Genomic DNA, 20,843 nt, shown 5'->3' on the forward strand with positions numbered 1-20,843 from the left:
GATTATTGTTTTTTTTTTCAGTTTCATGACATGCTTCTTTTTATTCTTTACATGGCAGTTTTAAAGTGGATGGAGTCAAGGATGAGATGCGATTTGGGGATGAGAAGCGAGCTCAGTCTGTGGATGGGGGAGAGGTAAGCTGTCCTGTATTCATTTTCTATACTGGACTCCCAAGTTCTGTCTCGAATATCGAACGCCAGCAAGAAAATCCATCTTTCCTGAGGTTGAATTGTGGTTTAAATGCATAAAACTGATGGCTTTTACCAGTCAGTGGACCCATTTGGGAAATGTTCTCAAGACGACCCAAGGGGTTGGGGTAAAGCCTCAACCAGATGGCTGTTGTTGATATTTCTTTTTGGGGGCTACCTTGCATCGCAGAAACTTATAACTCCTAAATATAGAAAAGGGTTTTGCTGTTATATTTACAGGATTCGATTTAATCGAGTGGGTGTTCACTCACCTCTGTTTGTTTCTTTTTATGAACATAAAAGTTACATCCTGCCGGACAATTACTTACTGAGTTGATTTGTATTCCATTCTTCATTTTTTTTGTTTTTCTTGCCATGTATGAGAACCACAGGGAAACAAAATACATTTTGACTTTACTGTCTTCACGGTGGAATCATCCCTTACTTTCATACTCAATTCTTTAAAGATTTTCATCAACAATGAATATAAATTTACTCATTACTTACAGACGCATAATGTTGTTTACTGCAGTCAGCGGAGTCGCTGGAAATCACTAAAAATGGCAATAAACTCGTATCCCAAATTAAATCACTTAAAAACAAAATATAATAACAGCAACAAAAAAAAACAGTTTGAAACACAGTTGGTCAAATGGTACAGTCACAAAACTATATACTTGTACTAGAAGCAATCAGGGATTCTAGTTATTCCTAACTGATAACGTAAGGCCACAGTCTAATGCTTGTACCACAATGGAGGACAATATTAACCGAGGATAGCAAGATGGGGTGTATGAAGTCATTATATTTAAAATTAGAATGGAACACAGGACTGCTGCTGAATAAAAATCTTTTTAGAGTTTGTAAAGTCTATAAAGGACAATGTCTAATATTAACATAGTTGACACTGTTAAAAGTTCCTAAATTTTGAAATGCTCCTGAAATGAGCATTTGTGGGAGATTCAGGACCTCAATGGTGGTTGCCTTAATGTTTACATTAGATGTTTACATCTATCAGGTTTGACTCAGCCTCCAACAGGGTTCAGAAAAGATTTAATATCTGGTTGATTACTAATTAAGGTCACTTTGTGCTGGTACCTTGGAATTTCACGTTTGCAGTCAACTGCAGTTGATATAGCTGATTTACAGTAGTTGGCATTATTTAAATGAGCTAATTGCCATCCTCCTTGTTTCCCAGAATTGTGGGTAACAAATATTCTTTTTCAGATTCAAGGTTCGACACTAAAATTATGAACAGAAGTTTCGAATATTCAAATAATCCATGTCTATGTAGCACAGTTATTCAAATTATGTGATTATTTGTGTGATTATATTACACGGTTCTATCAGTTAGGCGAAAATGCCAAATTGCAGGTACTGGGGGCCCGAAAGTAACTAGTTTAAATATGTATAAGGTGATGAGAGAAATGAGCCCTTGTTTTAAGCTTCAGGTATGATATGGCTCAAGATACCAGTTTCCCTTAACATGTTACTGAGCTGAGTCCCTTATCAGTGTGATAGTCACATCTGTGGTATTTATTTTCCTGCAAGATAATACTGTATAATGCATTAGTAGCTTTAGCTTTTTGCGCGGGCTGCCTGTCAGTCTGCCCGGGCTTACTGCTATTTCCCCTCGTACAACAGCGTCCTTTCCACATTCATTTGAATTCTGAGCAGGACGAGTACAGTTTCTCAGCGGTGATTTTCCCCGAAGCTGAAATGTGTGGGAATGCAGCTGTCTGTTTCATTTAAACTTGTTGAGTCTTCCTTTTACCAGCCGCCAGATCTCAAAACCTTTTGCTATGAACACAATAGCTGGCTCTCAGTTTTTCCTCTCTTGCTCATTTTCATTCTGTAAATGGACTTTGATATTCACCATCACACACCAGCAAACAAGGATTCTCCCACTGCAGGGCATTTTAAGTTCAGCTAGTCAGTAGCATGTTGCGTAGCTGGGAATTTTTTTAGTTTTCACAAGTTAGGTTTTGTGACACTGCTATCTTGCATGAGCGTAATTTTGGCTGCAAAAAATATCTAAGAGAGACCGCTCCGATGTTTGGCTGTCTGTATCTAACAGAAAACAGAGAAGCAGGACTCATTAGGTATTTCTCCTAGCTAACGGGGAACCATTCTTAATGCATTCAACTGCATCTGAAGAGGATGAATCAATATGAATATGCATGAATATGAAAATGTGTGCTTAATTGCAACCACAACAAACGGTGAGCAAGCCGGGTAAATTAAACAGGGTGCCATTGACAACAGTTAACAGGCAATTTACATCAGAACTGACAAGCGGTCTTGTGTTAGCAGCTTAATCAAGGTCCAAGGGCAGCAACATTTCCATCATGCAAGAGTATATCGGGAGGGATTGAGGTAAATCATATTATTTTCCAAATGTCTAATTCAGTTACAAGCGGATCTATTGTGCACTATGTGGAAAAAGAGCATCATTGCCTGGTTGCAATGCCTGAAAACCTTGATTCCTTTTCATCTGTCATTCTCAAGGGGCATTTTTTAAGCATATTTATACAATTCAGGTCATTTTCACAACTTTCTGTCAGTTTACTCCTTCTCTTTCATTCTTTTGAAGAAGCTTTAGCCTCTGCAGAACATTCAGTTTCCAATTCAACGGCTCAGATAATTCAAGAACAGAGAGGATTTTCTGGAGAACAATTTGATGATCAAAGGAGTCACTCCTCTCAGGAGGAGAAGGAGAGATTCTGAAGTGCTGGCCCCTTAGAATCTATTATTGTGTTACTGCCCTCCATTTCCTGCAGAAACTATGGTTAATGTAAATTTAAGTTAACTCACATTCAAGAGGTAGACGTTTGTATCGAGGAAAAAAAATATAGCACTATTTATGTTGAGGTGTGGCCTTTTCAGTAGATTTACTGCAACATAAATAACGTGAATTGATGTAATTCTAATAGTCAAACATTTGAACTAAATTAGATCTTAGTAACTCATGATTGATAACCACTCGCTAGAGGACTGTCCTCTATTTTGGCCTTAACCACAGGACAATATATTTTCAGAAGCAGTGACGTGTGACTGAGCTTGTTCTGTAGTTACGTGCTGAACAGAGCTGGAGGAAATTGCCTTCTCTCAAGAAATAGGCATTTGTGCTGAGGTGAATTTCACTCATCATTCCACTACCCACTCACCTCCCTGTAAAGCTTCTAACTCAGCCTCCCAGAAACTGAAAGATACCAAATATAGAATATGTTTTTCATTTCTTTTGAGCAGGAGAATAAAAGAAAATCCCCTAATCCAAAATAAAGTAAACATTCAGTTTTCCAGCACGTGTTGGTGTCGATAAGAGGAGTGAGTTTGGGATATTTTACCTTTTCTAAGCATGCGAATGAAAAACATCGCTGTGGGAATTCTATATCAAAGCTTGAGAGTAAGTGTGGAAATTTAGCCTGTTTCTGCATTTGTTTATATTGTCTGCGCTGAAATCTTTATGTACAGTGAATGTGGTGATGTAGGTAACAATGAGACAGTGTGGCGGAGCAGAGACTGAAGGGAAACCAGCGCCTGAATTAATCATTGTAATGAGTTATTGTTATTATCTTCATACGTTACTGCTCGTTCGTGGTGTGATAATAACAAAGTGAACCATTTAACTTTCTCTGACGTAGATGTCACTCTCATTTCTATTATTAGACTGGGCAGTGCAGTCTAAACACAGTTTACCGTCTTGTGGTTTTGCCTTATACTACTGCTAATTCAGGAAATTATTTGTATTACTACTAATTTAGTAAACGCATTGTTCTCCAATGAGTGTACGACGCTGTTTTCAAAACCTTAGAAAAAGACCAATAGCAAGTAGATAACTAATCCCTTTTCAAACTTTGAAAAAAAATTACAAAAAAAAAAAGCCAAACAAAAAGAAGCCTGAAGTTGAACCTTACTGTAAAATATCTTAAGTTTATAAAAAACAATGGTGATGAGTGAGAAGGAGGCAACAAATTGTAATTTTTTTAAGGTCAGTTTGGTGATGATGTGGCATATTTATTCTATAAAATGCTCATGCAGCCGCATTTTCATGAGGAATTAAAATCGCTATCATGTTGGGGACACACTCAGTTATATTGTGATGAGAATCTATGAAAATTTCTATATTTAAGCAAATACAAGAAACAGTCTTCTAACTATCTGACCATATTATTTTTTTCCTATTGCCCTTTGCTAGATGTCTATATGTAATGCAAAGTAATCAGTCAACATTTGTGAAATATAGTTCTTATATTATAGGCTTTATTGCCTATAATATAGGCATTATTAGCTTTCCACTAGATCCCACTTTTTAAATATAGAAAAAATATTGAATTATTTTTTATCATAAATGCAAGATAATATTATTTCCAGATTGAATGTCCCATCTGGTTGGTTTGCAAAATGGGGATAATAAAAAAGGGAAAAAAACTTCTGTTTAAATGATTATAGCTTTTTTCTTTTCATTCAGACATCTCAGGATTTTTCCAGCCAACGTTTTTATTCATAAAGTGAAAATTTGCATAAGAATAGGTGGATGGAACTGCAACGATTCTGTTTTGTTTTCCTTGATTTAGGGCTGTTAGTCAGCCATGATATAATTTGAAGATAGCATCTAGGTCACTGGGAAATGATGAATGGCATTTTCTTTCTGTTTTCTGATATTTCATTTACTTGTCAGTATTCATGAAAATAGGCCGGTACCTTAACATATAATGTTTTTCTCTATTCGCATTCATCATTTTACTCCTTTCTTTATCTACAAAATAAAAATGTTATCACACTGAATCACCCTTTTTAGGGGTCAGAAATAATGGGAGTTTAATTTAATATATGTTAGTAAGAGATTTGGAAATTTAAGGAGAGAAATGCCCCTTTTGTCTTAGCCGGCTTAAAGGAGTGTATTATGTCTCCTTCGATTGACAGTCAAGCTGAGAGGACATTCAGTGCAAACTTTTGAAATGGAGACAACGTGCACAAACTACTGCTGTAACCATAAGCCGAGACAGTGGAAGGGCTCCTTTTTTTGACCAGGCATCAACAAGCATTAGAAGAGATCTGCGGACTCATTTGTAACTGCTGCCTCCTTCTATAAAAACAAACTTGACAGCAGATTATGCGTGTTTGTGACTCTTCTCCAACCTCTGTAAACATTCCATTGATGGTGGAAACTGCCAACACCTTGTTAGAGGGTGAAATGAAGCCGGATTAATTCCTCATATATTTCATGTCATTAGAATCAAACTTTATACTCCCAAAATAAACAGTGATAGAGGTATTTGTATTAATGAAGGGGGGGCTGTACCATCAAATTTCAAAATCAGTATTTTCATCGGGCTTTTTGACCGTTATACACCACTGATAGTTGGCAGAGAGGACCACAATTTCACATTTCTGAAATCATTGCCACTGGTGTTAACATGCACAAGCGCATGAAGTGTTATCATAGAAAATAGCACCAGTAACATGCACATCAGGACATGGGATTTGTTTTCATATCACATTGATGTGAAATGATCTGAGCTATGTATTAAGATGCACACTGGAGATGCGCAGACCTACTTTCTCTTTATGCCTTACTTTACTCTGTAAAGTGTCTGACACAGGATTGTGCTTGGTATTGTTAATTTTAATGTTTGTGTTGTTAACTGTCAGGAGTAGAGATGGAAATAAACCATAGCTCATTCATGATGAGCTGTCTTCTTCTGCAAATGATTCATAAATTGAGTCTACACCTCAACATGGAGCTGTCCATTTATAATGGAGCTAGTTGATTCCTAACCAGCGTTTGGAATAGCAGTGACACACCTGCTCCTAATGCAATGAAATATGGGGAGATTCTTTACTTGTAGCTTGATGCTCCAATATCCTGGTTTGCTAGATATCAATACCTGACTTCAAACCAGAAAGCAGTCTAATTTGCATACCTACACTTTAGCCAGGCGTCTGCTGTTTCTCCCAGATGTCTTCCATAGTTTACTATTCCCTTCATTATAAAGTGTCATTGCAACTGTAAGAAGGGACGGTATTCTATTAATTTTCCGTGAGTTATCTTACTCATGTTGCTGCAACCTTTGTGTACAAAGTGGTAGTACAACTATGTAGCTGGATATACCTAACATTACCAATTATTTATTGAGAGACAGGATAAAAATAAAACTACCAATTATTTATTGTGTAAGTGAAACTAAACATCTCCTTCGGTTTCTAATGTTTTCCATCCCAGAACAAATGATTCAGAGACAGTACGCTGTGTGTGTCTGTATGTGTGTATATGTATATGTATATGTATATGCATATGTATATGTATATATATATATATATATGTGTGTGTGTGTGTGTGTGTGCATATGTGTGTGTGTGTTTATACACACATAGTGCATATATGTATACACACATATATACTGTATATAGTGCATATGTGTATGTTAATTGGTTAAAAAAGCATTTTAAGCATGGCTATTTTGATGTCAGACAACATTAAAAATGTCTCCTTATTTCCTTCGTCCCTTTTTGGTTTTAGAGTTATTATGATGATGATGTCGTGAATTAATCACACAGCTTTTATTTTTATTTCTGAACCACAACTTTTATCTGACATTAACATAAACCTTCTCTGTGCCGTTTATCCTTTTTTTTTTTTAACATTTGTCAGTTGTTGTGGCAGATTGATGACATTCCTCAGAGACAAACTGCACCTGCAGGACAAGCAGGCTTGACGTGACTTTACCCCTCTGTCTTGGCAACTACACTGAGGCCTCTTGATGTTCACAACATCCACTGATACACACAAAAAAACAAACAGCCGGTGCCTCGTGTTGCCCTCCCACCCTTGTCACTACCAACCAAGGTTAGCCACTCAGCCCAGCTCTTCACACCATCTGCTTGAGCTGGTTGACATTTGGCCCTGGCCAGCACTAAAATCTCACTTCAAAGGGGCTCTGGAATATTAGCATTCTGTTTTTGGATTGTGTGTCAAGAGGGCAAATCCAGGCAATTGTTTACCTCTTATAAAGGAAATACAGTCTTGGCTGGATATTGAAAGAGAAGGCTAAAATTTTTGACATGTTGTCATGTATTTTCGGCATGTAACACAATGCAACGATAAAATGGACAGTATAATGGCTTTGCGTTGAACACGATGCTGAATCTCCCCGTTTGACTGTAAATTTTACCCCGGCATTAATTCTTATTTATTTCATTAACTTATAGTCCATGTATTTCAAATCGCAGACACCCGCAGTGAGAGGCAGGGCATCTCGCCTGATTGCGTCTCACCAGCCTCCAGAGGGGGGCAGCAGGCCTCTAAGTTGTGTGCAGGCCTATGGAGAAATCGAAAGTCACATTCACAGGTCATTTAATCTCTTTGTTTTGTCGCTGGCTTGGCCTCTGGTACTGTTCTTCTGGTTTGCTTACTCGAAAAGAGAGACATCCTTCCTGTTAAGAAATGAACAATTCCCATTTGCCTCGAAGAATTTCCTTTCCATGCATTTGTAACTGCAAGGAGGTTTTGTAAGCTTACACTGTCAGAAGATATTTCTTGGTTTGAATAGGAGATCTATTGTGTGTGCAACTTTACTGAAATTATTTTTTTTTCTTTTTTTTTACAGCAGTGTATCCTCTTGCATCATTACTAGCAACCGAGAATTTTAATATGTTCAGTGCAGCTGCAGAATTAATTTAAATGTGAGTTAAACAATATAAGCCAAACAATGGGAGCTGCATAGGGTGGGGTGTGTTGGGGGATTAGCTTTGGCTAGAAACCTGTATACATAAGATCTACTTTCTATGTTTTCATGAAGCAGTGTATAATGCATTTGCCCTTGTCAAACAAATAACAACAACAGCCACAACAGCAGCAACAACAACACAACAATAAAATAATAATAGTAATAGTAATCTGATGGTATGTCGACATGCTATATACTAAATTACAACATGTTTCACATTTTATATTTGCTTCAAAAGACATCCATCATTTTCCATTTTCAATTTTTGAATATAACCGAGGTACATAAAGATACTGTGTGATCATAGCAACTTTGCCATTATAAGGTATGTGCAGGTAACTGTGATGACAACAGTAACCTGTGACATGCATGTTTTTTTTCATTACTCCAAAATGATGGGTACAGAGTGTTAAAAACCCGCTGGGTGGTTAAGGCTGGCTGGGCAGATGGAAAAAGGAGGTTGCCTCTGCCTTCTCTTTGTACCATTCATCACCTCCCATCTCATGTGTCATGTTTTTGCTTCCCAGCTAGAGCACTTTCAAGTTATATAATGTGAAATGACAGGCTCAAACCAGAGGTGGACTGATATGTAGTGTATAAAGTTGAGGTAGGGAAAACTGACCTGCTAAAAGATGCTGTAATGGGCCATGCTCTTTTATATTCCAACAGTTAGGGAAGGAGGAGCTGAGGCATGATGAATGATTGGGGCAGTCATAGCCAAAGACTATTTTTCATTTTTTTCAGGCTGCAGACCAATCAATCTTGAATCTATGGCTTTGCCCCCATCTTCCTCACCTATAATCTTCACCAAAACCATCTTTTGTTTTGTAACTGAGATTGGATGCACTCTATGTTGTGTAGGTGAACTAGGTAATGGAACCGCTGTGAGGTCAGAGGCAAGATGGGTAAGAGTGAAGGGTTCCGCCCCATGACGTCCTGATATAGGTGTCTTGTATCAAGAAGTGTCTGTGTGCTTGATAACCTGTAGTGCTTGTTACAGTGTTCTTTACTTCTATCAAACTTTTGGATTCTTAAAAAATACTGTACAGGTGCAGAAGGTAATGAAAGTTTGAAAGGAAAAATAGAAAAACCCCAAAAAGACATACAAACCAAGAAAAAAAAAACAAGCAGCAGAGTCAGATTCTAAGAAAGTTGGATCACATCGCAGTGTTTGTACCACTTTGACTCTGCAGCTCAAAATTCTGTCTCACAAGCTGCACTGACAAACCGGCCTTAAAGCAAGCTCAAGGCAATCATTTGTATTCTTATCAGCTTTAACCACTTGACAAATACTATTGATGTTGCACCCGTGTAGCTTCAGCTCCCAGGAACAGGGAACGTACTGTCCAAGGAGAATAGACATTGGTTTCCTCTGGGACAATCTATGCCAGTGTTCCCAGGTGAATGCATTGATCAGTTGTTTTATAATCTGTCACAACAGGAGAAAGGATGTTTTTTGGCACCGGATGCAGTTTCTAAACATAATAACATTTTTGGAGCATTTTGGAGGGATTATTATTAACTTATGCTAATAAGAGAAAGTGGATAATCAGCTTATTCTAGGCACATGGATATCTTTTTACAGCAGCGTAAGAGCGGGAGCTTTAGTTGAAGTCGGTGTCATGATATTGCAGGGAAATTTGAAAAATTTCAACTGAGGATTTGCTTTCATACGTGTAAATGTTCTGGCCGTGGATCATGCTAACTTTGTACCTATTCCCTTGTAGATGTTCAGGAAAAATACGCTGTTAATCAATGCAGCAAGTTAACCTTATTAGAATCTAGACATTTTGAAAGGTTTGTACACTTGCTGTGGTAATAGGTATCGGTATGCTTTCGGTTTTAACCATAGTAAAAGAAAAAATTAGTCAACAAATAAAAAAAAGTCTGCCTTATTTTTGCAAGTTGTTATTTGGCCACACCAGTATATTTTACTTGATGACAAGCAGTAAAAAGTGAAAGATGCATTATTGAGTGTGGTTGGATTTTCAGTTGCAGGAATCAATTAAAGCCCTTGTCTTTGAGTCCAAAGAAACCAGAAAGACCAAGTAGTCCTCTGATTTAACAAGTGTAGGCAATTATCTCTTTCCATCAGAGCTTTCCACGTGTAGTCAGAATGACGCCATTGGTACCATGGTGCAATTCTAATGCATTGTGGTGAGGATAACTTAGATAATAATTTCTTGTCCCTGTTTTACAAGTACATGGTTGTATACTTAGAAATCTTAAAATGTTTTTGTTGTCCCTCTCACAATTTTTCCAAAATGGTAGAATTGAGGAAAAAATGCCCAGAGATAGGTCTCCCTTTTGAGACTTTGCAGATCCATTTAGCAAACAGCGTATAAAAAGGCTGATTTACAAAACAAGCCTGCATAAAACAAAACTCATCAGATGGTCTAAATTCATTGCTTTGCTGATATCAGGTAAATCACAGACCCAAAGATACAGATATGTACAAGTACTGAGCAATTCTGCATTTTTAAAAGGGACTGCAGATTTAAAACATTGTTACACTAATGTGCTTATGATGCATTGTTATTGTTATTATCTTGAATGTCAGAAAAGCCATAGTTGAATTCCACCTCACTGCTTTCATACTTTCCAAGTCGATTATTTTATAAAAAGAGACACTTCATATTGTAAGCACAGCGAAAGATGAATTTGACTGTTTTTTTATTATGGAATGAAATGAAAAATCTGAGCATTTCGAAAAGAGTACATTCTTGTGGGTCTCCATAGCCATGAAGTGACAAGTTTGAAGATATATGGTCTTGTTGTGTGAGACTCTCGAGAGCAGAGCACATGGTCGTTGCTGGACCAGATGTCGACTCCACGCGACACCCACGCTGTTTTTGTCGCACCCTGCTGCTCGACACATCGAGTTGCTGGCTCACATAGAAAATGAATGACTTCTTATGTCTTTTGCACTCACATTGGTCCCTGTGTGTTTGTCGGATTTGCTAAATAATGCAATACTGCAAATAATCTGGAAATTGTTTCAAATTAATCCTGTGAAGTGAATTCAGGTATTGATACCTTGGATTGCATTGTTGTAATACTTGTAAATAATAAGTAATATATGACCAACGATATTGCAGTTATATTAAGGTAAAAAAAAAAAAAGATATCTCCATCTAGTGCCATCTTTCTGTAACCTGCATTTTCTTGTGAATGAACTATAGCTTTCAGTCTTTTACTTAAAATATCAAGTCTCACCAGACATCTGACACCAGACAGACCACTAGTTCCTGTAAGACCATATCCTGAAAGAACCTCATAGTCTTTGCTGGGAGATGGTTGATATGTTTTGTTTCCATGGTGACCCCCTTGCACAGCACCTAAGACAGTAATAAAGCCACTCATAGGCCACAGGGATATCAGAATAGTTTGAGTCTTCAACGTTTCAGCTATTGTGGCACTTGGAGGGGTTACACAACCTGACGTTCACCCTAGGAATGTTTCCTTCCCCATCATTTCTGGGCTTTTTGAGAGTGGCAAAGATTGGGCTCACTCGCAAAGGGATGACACACAAAATGACAAAACCTCTGTGTCTGTCTGTCAGGCTTGGTCTTTATCCGACTGACATTTGCTGGCTCAGGCTCATCCAAGCTCTGGAGAAGCCAGGGATAAGCGTCAGACAGAGATGGCCTTTTCCTTCGCATTTCTGTCTAGACCAAGATTCGAGGGTAAAAAACTGCTTTTACATCTCCATTGTTTTTACAGACTCTGAGAAATACAATTGCATCTGAGCCTTCACATAACCCAACAATGGTGTTTTGTTCCTGCAGAGCTATGTTCTTTTTATTGATGCTGACCCACCCCATTGGTGATGAAGGCTGGATTGCACTGTTACTTCAGCAGTGAATTTTCTTGTCCTATGACTAAGTTAAAAGAACAATGCAAGAATGCCTTGTGCCATTTAAAACTGATGAGCCAAAGCCGGCATAAAGGAGGAGAGGGGAGGTGTAGGTGTTAAATTGATTGGCGAGAGGAAAAAGCATCTGCTTTGCAATAGCTTAACAGTTGCCTCAGAAGCACGCCTGCCATTGTTTCCAAACAAGAATACCCACTTCTGTGTGCCGAGGAGTGTCGCCTTCAGAACAAATGTGTGAAAGGGAAAGAAAATGTTGCATAAGAAGGAACATTTGGAGACGTCTTTTTTGCAGCCTTCCAGGACCTTGATCTATTTTCTTTTTCATAGCTGCCTCCCTTTCTGTTCTTCAGGCAGTTCAGAGTTAACACGTGGGCTGAGAACAAAAGACAGGGTATATAAGGCTGGAGTCAGCAGCTGATCCAATGACAGAAATGGGCGAGAGGGTCCCAGGTGTAGTCATGACTCAAGTAGCACTGCAAGAGGGGCTTGTGATTGAGGGGGGCAAGGAGCGAATAGAAGCATGGGTGCATCATGGGAGCCTGTGTCCTGTGTGACAGGCCGCCTGGTGTGTCGCATACTCTCTGACAGCAGGAAAAGCAAAGAGACAGGACACCTGAACCCTTTGACCTTCACCAAAGTAATACGGGACTGAGACTAAACAGCAGTGGCAAGCGTGCACACCTCTCTGTATTTTAGTTTTGTGCAGTAGATTGGAAAATATCACTTGAGGTTTGCGAGATGCACGCGCTTTTTAAATAATAACTAACCAACTATGCAATGAGTTTCACATAATGATAAGGAGAATTCTAATGATATTGCCGGTCATTTGTGTTTTATAGTACTGGTAGTTCTAATCAATAAACAATGATAGGGATTACTAGCACATTGACTCCATACTTATAGTACTGAGAGTTCTGACCATTCAGAAGATGTTCCTCCAGGAGCAAGTGGTCTGTTTGTGCTCAGCAGATGTTTGGTGTGACTTGATATTTTAATAAAAAGACTGAAATCCATCCCGATTATACTTGGATTTTGACCAAGTTAAGGAATCAGGCGTCAGTCTTGATTTTCACTCTGATTTGCATCCTGTCCTGTCCTTGTGGTTTCTTAGTTTTCTTAGTTAATATAATATCATATCTTGCATACAGTAGTCTCAGTGTTAAAAAATATTACTATCATTATTATTATTTTTATTTCCTTCAAGGACAGGTATATATGTTCTCGTAAATGTACCTTCCAGTCTTTTGTCAGACTTAGGGCTAAAAAGGCTCCATGAATCCACTCCAGACTTCATTAGTGACTCAGAAGAGATTTCAACTTGTCTTATGTTATGTAGTTTATGGATCATAATTCTTCATGGAATGTTTATTTTCTAGAATTTAATATATACAGGAAAAACAATATTTAGAAAAAACCTTGCTGTAGTTAGAAACTATAAACTAGAATATACCTAAATCTTTTTCCAATCAACTAGTTTAGATTCCTTGCTGAAATGTGCTCTGCTTTAAATATCACATTTTTTATTTGTGACTTGGAATTAATTGTGACAAAAATCCCTGCTAACTGTGATGTGTCTCTTGTAATATTTCCTTTTTGGCTGAGTGCCATGCTAATTTTAACAGGCCAACATTTATTTAAGTCAAACAAACTGATTGAAAAAACTTGTCACATCAACGCTCAATGACAATGCTAATGTATTGTCTTTTTTATATTTGATTACTATGGTTTTACGTGCAATAACAGAGGACTGTAAGAGACATTCATCACAGCACCACCCCCACTACATTTATAATTTTATAGACAGATGCTGAATAAATGACTAATATCACTAAAGTGCCCCTTCCTACTGTATATCTCCTTTCATCTCATAACACATTAATATTCTCCTCTCTTTCTGGCACTTCTGAATGAATTATCAGAGCATTGATTGGAACATTTATTGATTTATTTATTAGAGGAACAGCAACAAACTACTTTAAAGTTATTTATTCAGTTTATACATGCATTTACATGTACAGAAGGAACAAATGGTAAAAAAAAACAAAAAAATAGTTTTCCGTCACTTGAAAATTTCTAAATGTATGATTATACCTTAAGTTTTTGGGAGTTGGTTCCAGATATGTGTATTGTAAAACCAGACTGCTTTGGCGGAGACAAAGCAGGGGGCGAACTTGTCCCATGTGATAGAAGACTTATGAACAGGTTAATAATAGATCAGCATATCAGTCAAGCTCTATGGACCTAAATGCTGATGAACTCTTTGAACCAGGAAGAGCCTAAATGATTTGACCTCGTGTGAATATATTATTGCCAAAGTGTGTGACCCTAGAATGGAGCCTTGAGGAACGCTTATATTATTTCATACTGATTGACCAGCTCTGACTGCAGAGGGCCTAAAAGAATGCCTTCATGCAAATCTGGTTGATTTAATAGATTCAAATGGATCACACACCTACATGTACCTGAGTAGAGAGAATAACTAATTTTTTGTTTAGACAGTTGAAAAACAGCAAAATCATTTCACGCCTTCGTAGATAGAGGCTCATGAACTCTTGAAACTTATGTCTGCCTATAAGCAGGATTAATTATTACACAAACATTATTTTTGATGTTGGCAATGATGTCAGAGAATTGGTCTGGCTGTTATATTTCAGATCCAAAAGATAAATTGGAAATTCTTTATTTACATGCCATAATGAAGATATTGATCTGTTTTCCATCATCCAGCCCCACAACTCTCACTATTTTGTAAGCTTCGCAATTATTCATGGCAGTTTCACTTTACCAGAGACTACCATTACCTTATTGGGGTCAATTGTATCAATTACATTGCTTACTTTAGAACCAAAATTTTATTCAGTATCTATGAATAAGACTCAGTTGAGGGCAAGGGTGGGGCTACAGAGTCTGAATAAATACTTTGCTGAGGTTTTCTGTTATCCAACATTCTGTAAACAATGTTGGATAACAGTAAACAACATAACTTAAAGACATAGAATTACCAGAGAGAGCAATATCAATTATAACAACTTTAGAAATGTAAAGACCCCGACAGATAGCTGAGACATTTTTGTTGGCTCTTTCACATGGTTTGTCAGCTAGTGTTTATCTAAAAAATAATCAAGTTATGTACAAACTTTGTTTTGGGCTGTCAAAATTAATTCTAAGGCAAGCACCCTTAACTGCATAGTCAGAGTTCTGCGTTTCTTATACAGCAGTTTGACAAAGTCGTAAACAACAAGGGTGGTGTTGGTATTAAAAGTCAGATGAAAAATATTTGAGTTAAGAGGCATCCAGGCCTGACTGTCATTGCAGCGATCACCACAGGGACATTTTTCCATTTTAGCATCATTTCATGATTTACTTGGTTTACATACCTCATCATTCAATGTTTACTGTTTAATGTAACAGTGAACTTTACTGCTTTGCACTCATTATTAAATTGTTAATTTCCTCTCACTGTTGTGAGAAACGTCTTTTCGATCCCACTGTATGTCCAGTACATGCGGAGAAATTCACAATTAAACTGACTTTGACTTTGACTTTGTGGCGTTAAATGTACCTACACTGTCCTACCTGGATGACCATAATGTTTCTGTCAGCTACCCGTGGATTTCTAAAGCAAGAAAAAAGTGACTGCATGAGTGATGTCTTTGAACTTTCACGGCTGGATTGTAGAACGATGAAAGGACATTTATTTCCCTCCTAGCTTCATAGCAGCTTGCTGGAGAAGCAGAATGTTATGCTGCTATACAGTGACCAAACTTTTTTGACCAAGCTGTTCGTTACTTGCACCATGGATGGACTGCAATGTTTGTGTCTGTTCCATTATGTGTAGATCTAATGAGACTTTTTCAAGTGATTTCTTTTTTGTGTAACAAAGCTCAGTGACTCCTAGTTTAGCTGAGTGGGTCACTCTGGAATTTCAGTGCTGCAAAGATTAGGTATGTTCAGGGCCTTAAAACCATGAGGAGAATTGGACAATGGGGGGAGTGAGGAAAGTTTGAAGGGTGACCAACTGTTTAACTTTATTAGTCAAGTCTGATGCAGGAGCATGAATGGAGGAGGGTAGGTGAAGCTGATTGGGACTGGGATGTTTTTTGGGAGGCAGGGGTGTAGAAGACCACCCCCCCCAAAAAAACATCCTATGTTGGATTATATGATATTTATCATGTGGCTTCAGAGACTCTGGGCACCGGTGTTTCTCATGCTCCGGCTTAAAATGTAACAGTTGCAAGGTTCATGGCATGTTGAAATATCTGTCTCTTCTTTCGATGATTTTCATTTCTTGCTCACGACTGCTCTCAGTGGGGAAAAAAATGAAAGCCAGCGTCCAGTGGCAATATTCTGCTCAATCTCTCAACTCCCCCGCTTGTTGTTTGAATGCAGCAACATTCAGTGGGCCTGTTACACAGACCCGGTTTGGTTCATGAGTACTGACTAATGTTACCCTTCATTGTTGGTCCCCATACGCACTTTGTCACTTTTCAGAGTTGGACGCAAAGCCACACTGTGTGGGTCTGTTTTTGTCATGTCAGCTCTCATACATCCTTTGGGCAAACAGTATATTTGGGTGGATTGCTCATGCCCCTAACAGCTTTTACAGCAAAGTCACCCAGATATAGAATTTCAAGCCCAGTCATTTGCTGTCCCTGAAGCTTTTTACACTCAGATTTATTCTCAGTGTCTACTGCTTTGTAGCGGTGAGGGTTTGTGATGAAGTTCTAGAGTCTATCTGCAAGACAGAAAATGTCTTCTACATTTAGCCGTAGGAGGAGATTTTATATAAATTCTCTCTTTTACAACTTTGTCCAGCTAGGATCAGTGGTTGATGAGGCTTTGTACTAAATGTAATGCTGTCAGAACCCCCTTCCAATGGCATTGCAAATCTCGGGCTGGTGAGCTGTGAGCTTTGGCCGACCCTTGTCCTAGCCATGATTTCCTCTTCAGCTCATCTGCTATTTAAAAAGTCTCACATGAGAATAAGCTTGACCTGTCCGGTTTCTCTGTAGTAGTAGTGTAGTTGTGGTTAGGACTGTGAAAGCACAGCGCTGTCATTAGAATCAAACCTACATAACAAATATATAGTAGAAAGAAAAAAACCTGCTTCAGTAATATTTCACTCCATAGCAGATGTCCCTAGAAGTGCAAGTCAAAAACTGGAAAATGTTTACATATGTTTACATCCCTAGAAGTGCAAGTCAAAAACTGGAAAATGTTTACATATATAGGCATCCATCATTTCATCATTTTTGAAGATATCTTTGGGATGAGTGGTAAATACTAATGTATTGCCCGTGTGTGATGTATTACTTTTTTTTATTATACCTTAGAAATCTCTTGCGGTAAATTATCTCTGTGTATTTAACCCATTATGGGTAAACCATGAGCAGCAGGCAGGGGTTCAGTGACTCACTCAACAACACTTTGACAGACTCAGCGCAAGAATCGAATTCCAAAGATGGCCTCTCTAACCCCCTGAGCTATACCCCCCCTATCTTAACAAAACAAAGAACAAAGTTATCACCAAAGTACTCACTTATTTTAGTTGATTGCTTCTGCAATATCTAACCTTATAATACAAGGCTGGGCAATAAGGTCAATTGAATAATTTGGCAGAATATAAAATAAAGGTCAACTTCAGCTAGTGCTCCAGGATCCTATGGGCTTAGAATTCTCTCAAATTTCCAAGTTTCTCTGGTCTGTCCGCCTGAAATGCAGCCTCCTCATGCTTTAATTTATCTTTGTAGTCCATAAGGATAGAAAATATACATAACATTATTCATGGATGTATCATTGTTACAGCAGTTTATTCAAATATGATCACATGTAAGTTTACTATCTTTTAAATTCTCTCCACAACTGTTTTCAAGAACTGTAGTCACATATTTTACAGCTTGTACGAACTATCCCGCATATTTGTTTTTTTTTTTTTTTTTGCATTTGGGTGTGTAGTAATTGTGATTTTTAGGTTACGTACTTTGGTCAGGATCAGTATTGTCACCCCCCCCCCCCACCTCTTCCTTCTCATTTCTCACAGTCCACCACTCCCCTTTACAGAGTGACATTTATTAATTAAATATGGTGTACTGCCGCAGGATGTGCCTCCCTTTCCTTTATTTTCAGACGCTAATAATTACATTGGCATTTAGCTCAGTGATACGCCGACCCTATGGCCTTTATGAAATGTTCCCTGGGCCCTGATACTGAGCAAAATATAGACTAATGTGATGCTATATATCGATCCATCTGTCCGTCTTCATGCTTTTATCTTTACAGGCGCTGTTCATTAGCATGGATGAAGAATCTTACGACAACACCCATTTTCTTATAGCTTTAAATGTTGACATCAAGATTAGCTGGAAAAATAATTGCATTCATTTGTTGGTGGGCTCACTGGACTGTTGTTCCCATGCTCCTCCACCTCACTGAAGGAAGAAACAAATTAGTGAATAAATGATTTGATTATATATAGATGTACTGTAGAATTTGAAAGGGTCTTCTCTTGGCCCATGCTCACCTGTTTTTTATTAAAAAATCACTGTAAAAAAATGTAGGTGAAAGCATAACTTTCTTTGTGAAGATAAGAAATATACCACAACAAGATCTATATTTGGTTGTAATTATGATAACTGTTCTATTAAGCTTCAAGATTTATTTTCCAGGGTAACTATTTTACAACATCCATCCATCCATCCATCCATCCATCCATCCGTCCATCCGTCCATCCATCCGTCCGTTTGGCCATCCTGGGTAAAAAACTCATTTCGGCCACTTGGATCCGCAATCTCGTTCTTTCAGTCACTACCCACTGCTTGTGACCATAGCTGAGGATGGGAACTTTTTCACCACCACAGACAGTCTGCATCAGATACAGTCTGCATCACTGCAGACACTGCACTGGTCCACCTATCGATCTCCCGCTCCATCCATGCCTCTCTTGTGAACAAGACTGCCCCTGAGATACTTGAACTTCTCCACTTGGGGCAGGACCTCTTCTCTGACCCGGAGTGGGCACCTCACCTTTTTAGAGGTCCTCATTCTCATACCCCCAGCCCCCAGCATCTCGCCTCGCAGCAATGCGGCGAGTTCGTTGGTATGGCCACATCATCCGCTTGCCTGCCGAACACCCCACAAGCTCCATCTTGGCCTTTAATCCCCAGCTAGCCGGATGGAGAAGACCCAGAGGTGCCCCCCGCACCCGCTGGCTTGATGTTGTGGCCCAAGACCTCAGGGCCTGCGGTGTGAGCCTGGCACAGGCACGGCAACTTGCCAACGACAGACCCCAATGGAGAAACCTGGTAGCCACGGTTGGCTCTACGCATTTCCTGCAAGAGGACTAACTAACTAACTCATTCTCATACCGGCTGTTCCAAATTCAACTGCAACCTGCTCCAGTGAGACCTGGAGATCATGGGCTGATGAAGCCAATAGAACCACATCATCTGCAAAAAGCAGAGACTCGATCCTGTGGTCACCAAAACAGATCCCCTCAACTCCCTGGCTGCGCTTAGAAATTCTGTCCATAAGTTATGAACGGAATAGGTGACATAGGGCAGCCCTGGGGGAGTCCAACTCTCTCCGGAAATGGGTCCAACTTACACCCTGCAATGTGGACCAAGCTCCAACACTGGTCATGCAGGGGCCCGACAGCCTGTATGAGGGGGCTCGGCACCCGTACTCCCGGAGCATCCCCAACAGGATTGCTTGCGGGACACAGTTGCATCTCTCCTCTAGATCTGCAAAACACATGTAGACTAGTTGGGCAAACTCCCATACCTCCTCAAGGACCCTGCTGAGGGTAGAGAGCTGGTCCACTGTTACACGACCTGGACGAAAACTACCCTGTTCCTCCTGGATCAAAAACCCAGCAGCCCTCCTCTCCAGCACTGCTGAATAGACCTTACTCGGGAGACTGAGGAGCATGATCCCCCTGTGGTTGGAGCACACCCTCCGATCCCTCCTTTGTTTGCAATGTGGCAGAGGCATGTCAGTCAGGATAACCCTACAATATCCAGAGCCTTGAGGAACCCAAGGCGGACCTCGTCCAGCCCCGGGGCCCCGCTACTGAAGAGCTTTTTGACTGCTTCAGCCCCGGAAATAGGTGTGTCTGCTCGAGAGTCCCTAATTTCTGCTTCCTCATTGGAAGGCATTTCAACGGGGTTGAGGAGGTCTCGGAAATATTCCTGCCACTGATCTACAACGTATGGAGTTGAGATCAGAAGGGCCCCGCTCCCACTGTACACTGTTGACGCAGCACTGCTTCCCCCTCCTGAGCCTTCGGATGGGGGACCAGAAACTCCTTAATATGTTCTCCATGGTGTCCCCAAACTCCTTTCATGCCTGGGTTTTTGCCTCGGCAGCCACTGAATCTTCATGCCGCTAAGCGAGCCGGTACCTGTCAGCTGCTTCCCCAAAGGCCACAAAAGCCCGATAGGACTCCTTCAGTTTGACAGCATCCTTCAGCGCTGGGGTTCACCAGTGGGTTAGAGGGTTATCACCGTGCCTTCCGCCATACTGCCGGAGCTCCGGTCTGCCGTCTCGACAGTGGAAGCACGGAACATGGCCCATTCGGACAATGTCCCCTGCCTCCCGTGGAACGTGATTGTAACTCTGCCGGAGGTGGGAATTGAAACTCCTTCTGACAGGGGACTCTGCCAGATGTTCCCAGCAGACCCTCACATTATGTTTGGGTCTACCAGGTTTGACTGGCATCCTCCCCAACCATCGGAGCCAGCTCATCACCAGGAGGTGATCAGTTGACAGCTCAGCCCTTCTCTTAATCCGAGTGCCAGGACATGCGGCCGCAAGACACAAGCATAAGGTCGATCAAAGAACTGTGTCTGGGCAGGGGAAAACTGGGTCCAATTATCTTGTTCCTTATGAGGGTCTAGTGAGCCGTGCTTTGTCTGGTCCCTCACATGGGACCTGTTTGCCTTGGGTGACCCTTCCAGGGTCATAAAGGCCTGACAACATAGCTCTTAGGATCATTAGGATGCGCAAACCCCTCCAACCCAATGAAGTGGCAGCTCAAAGAGGGGCAGAGAATAG

At 39.8% G+C, this 20,843-nt stretch overlaps 1 protein-coding gene across 1 annotated transcript in view; it reads left to right on the top strand.

The window, feature by feature from the left end:
- LOC147223615 (glucosidase 2 subunit beta-like) overlaps nt 1-20,843 on the top strand; it is a 153,097-nt gene that overhangs the window by 26,915 nt on the left and 105,339 nt on the right. Inside the window, exon 8 of the mRNA XM_086166435.1 lies at nt 59-134. Within this exon, the coding sequence (XP_086022561.1) occupies nt 59-134 (76 nt within the window). The remainder of the gene's footprint in view (nt 1-58; nt 135-20,843) is intronic.

This window comes from Fistularia commersonii, chromosome 19 (assembly GCF_037954325.1).
Source record: "Fistularia commersonii isolate RoL2024-O1a breed Wild chromosome 19, RoL_Fcom_v1.0, whole genome shotgun sequence".
Classification (NCBI taxonomy): Eukaryota; Metazoa; Chordata; class Actinopteri; order Syngnathiformes; family Fistulariidae; genus Fistularia; species Fistularia commersonii.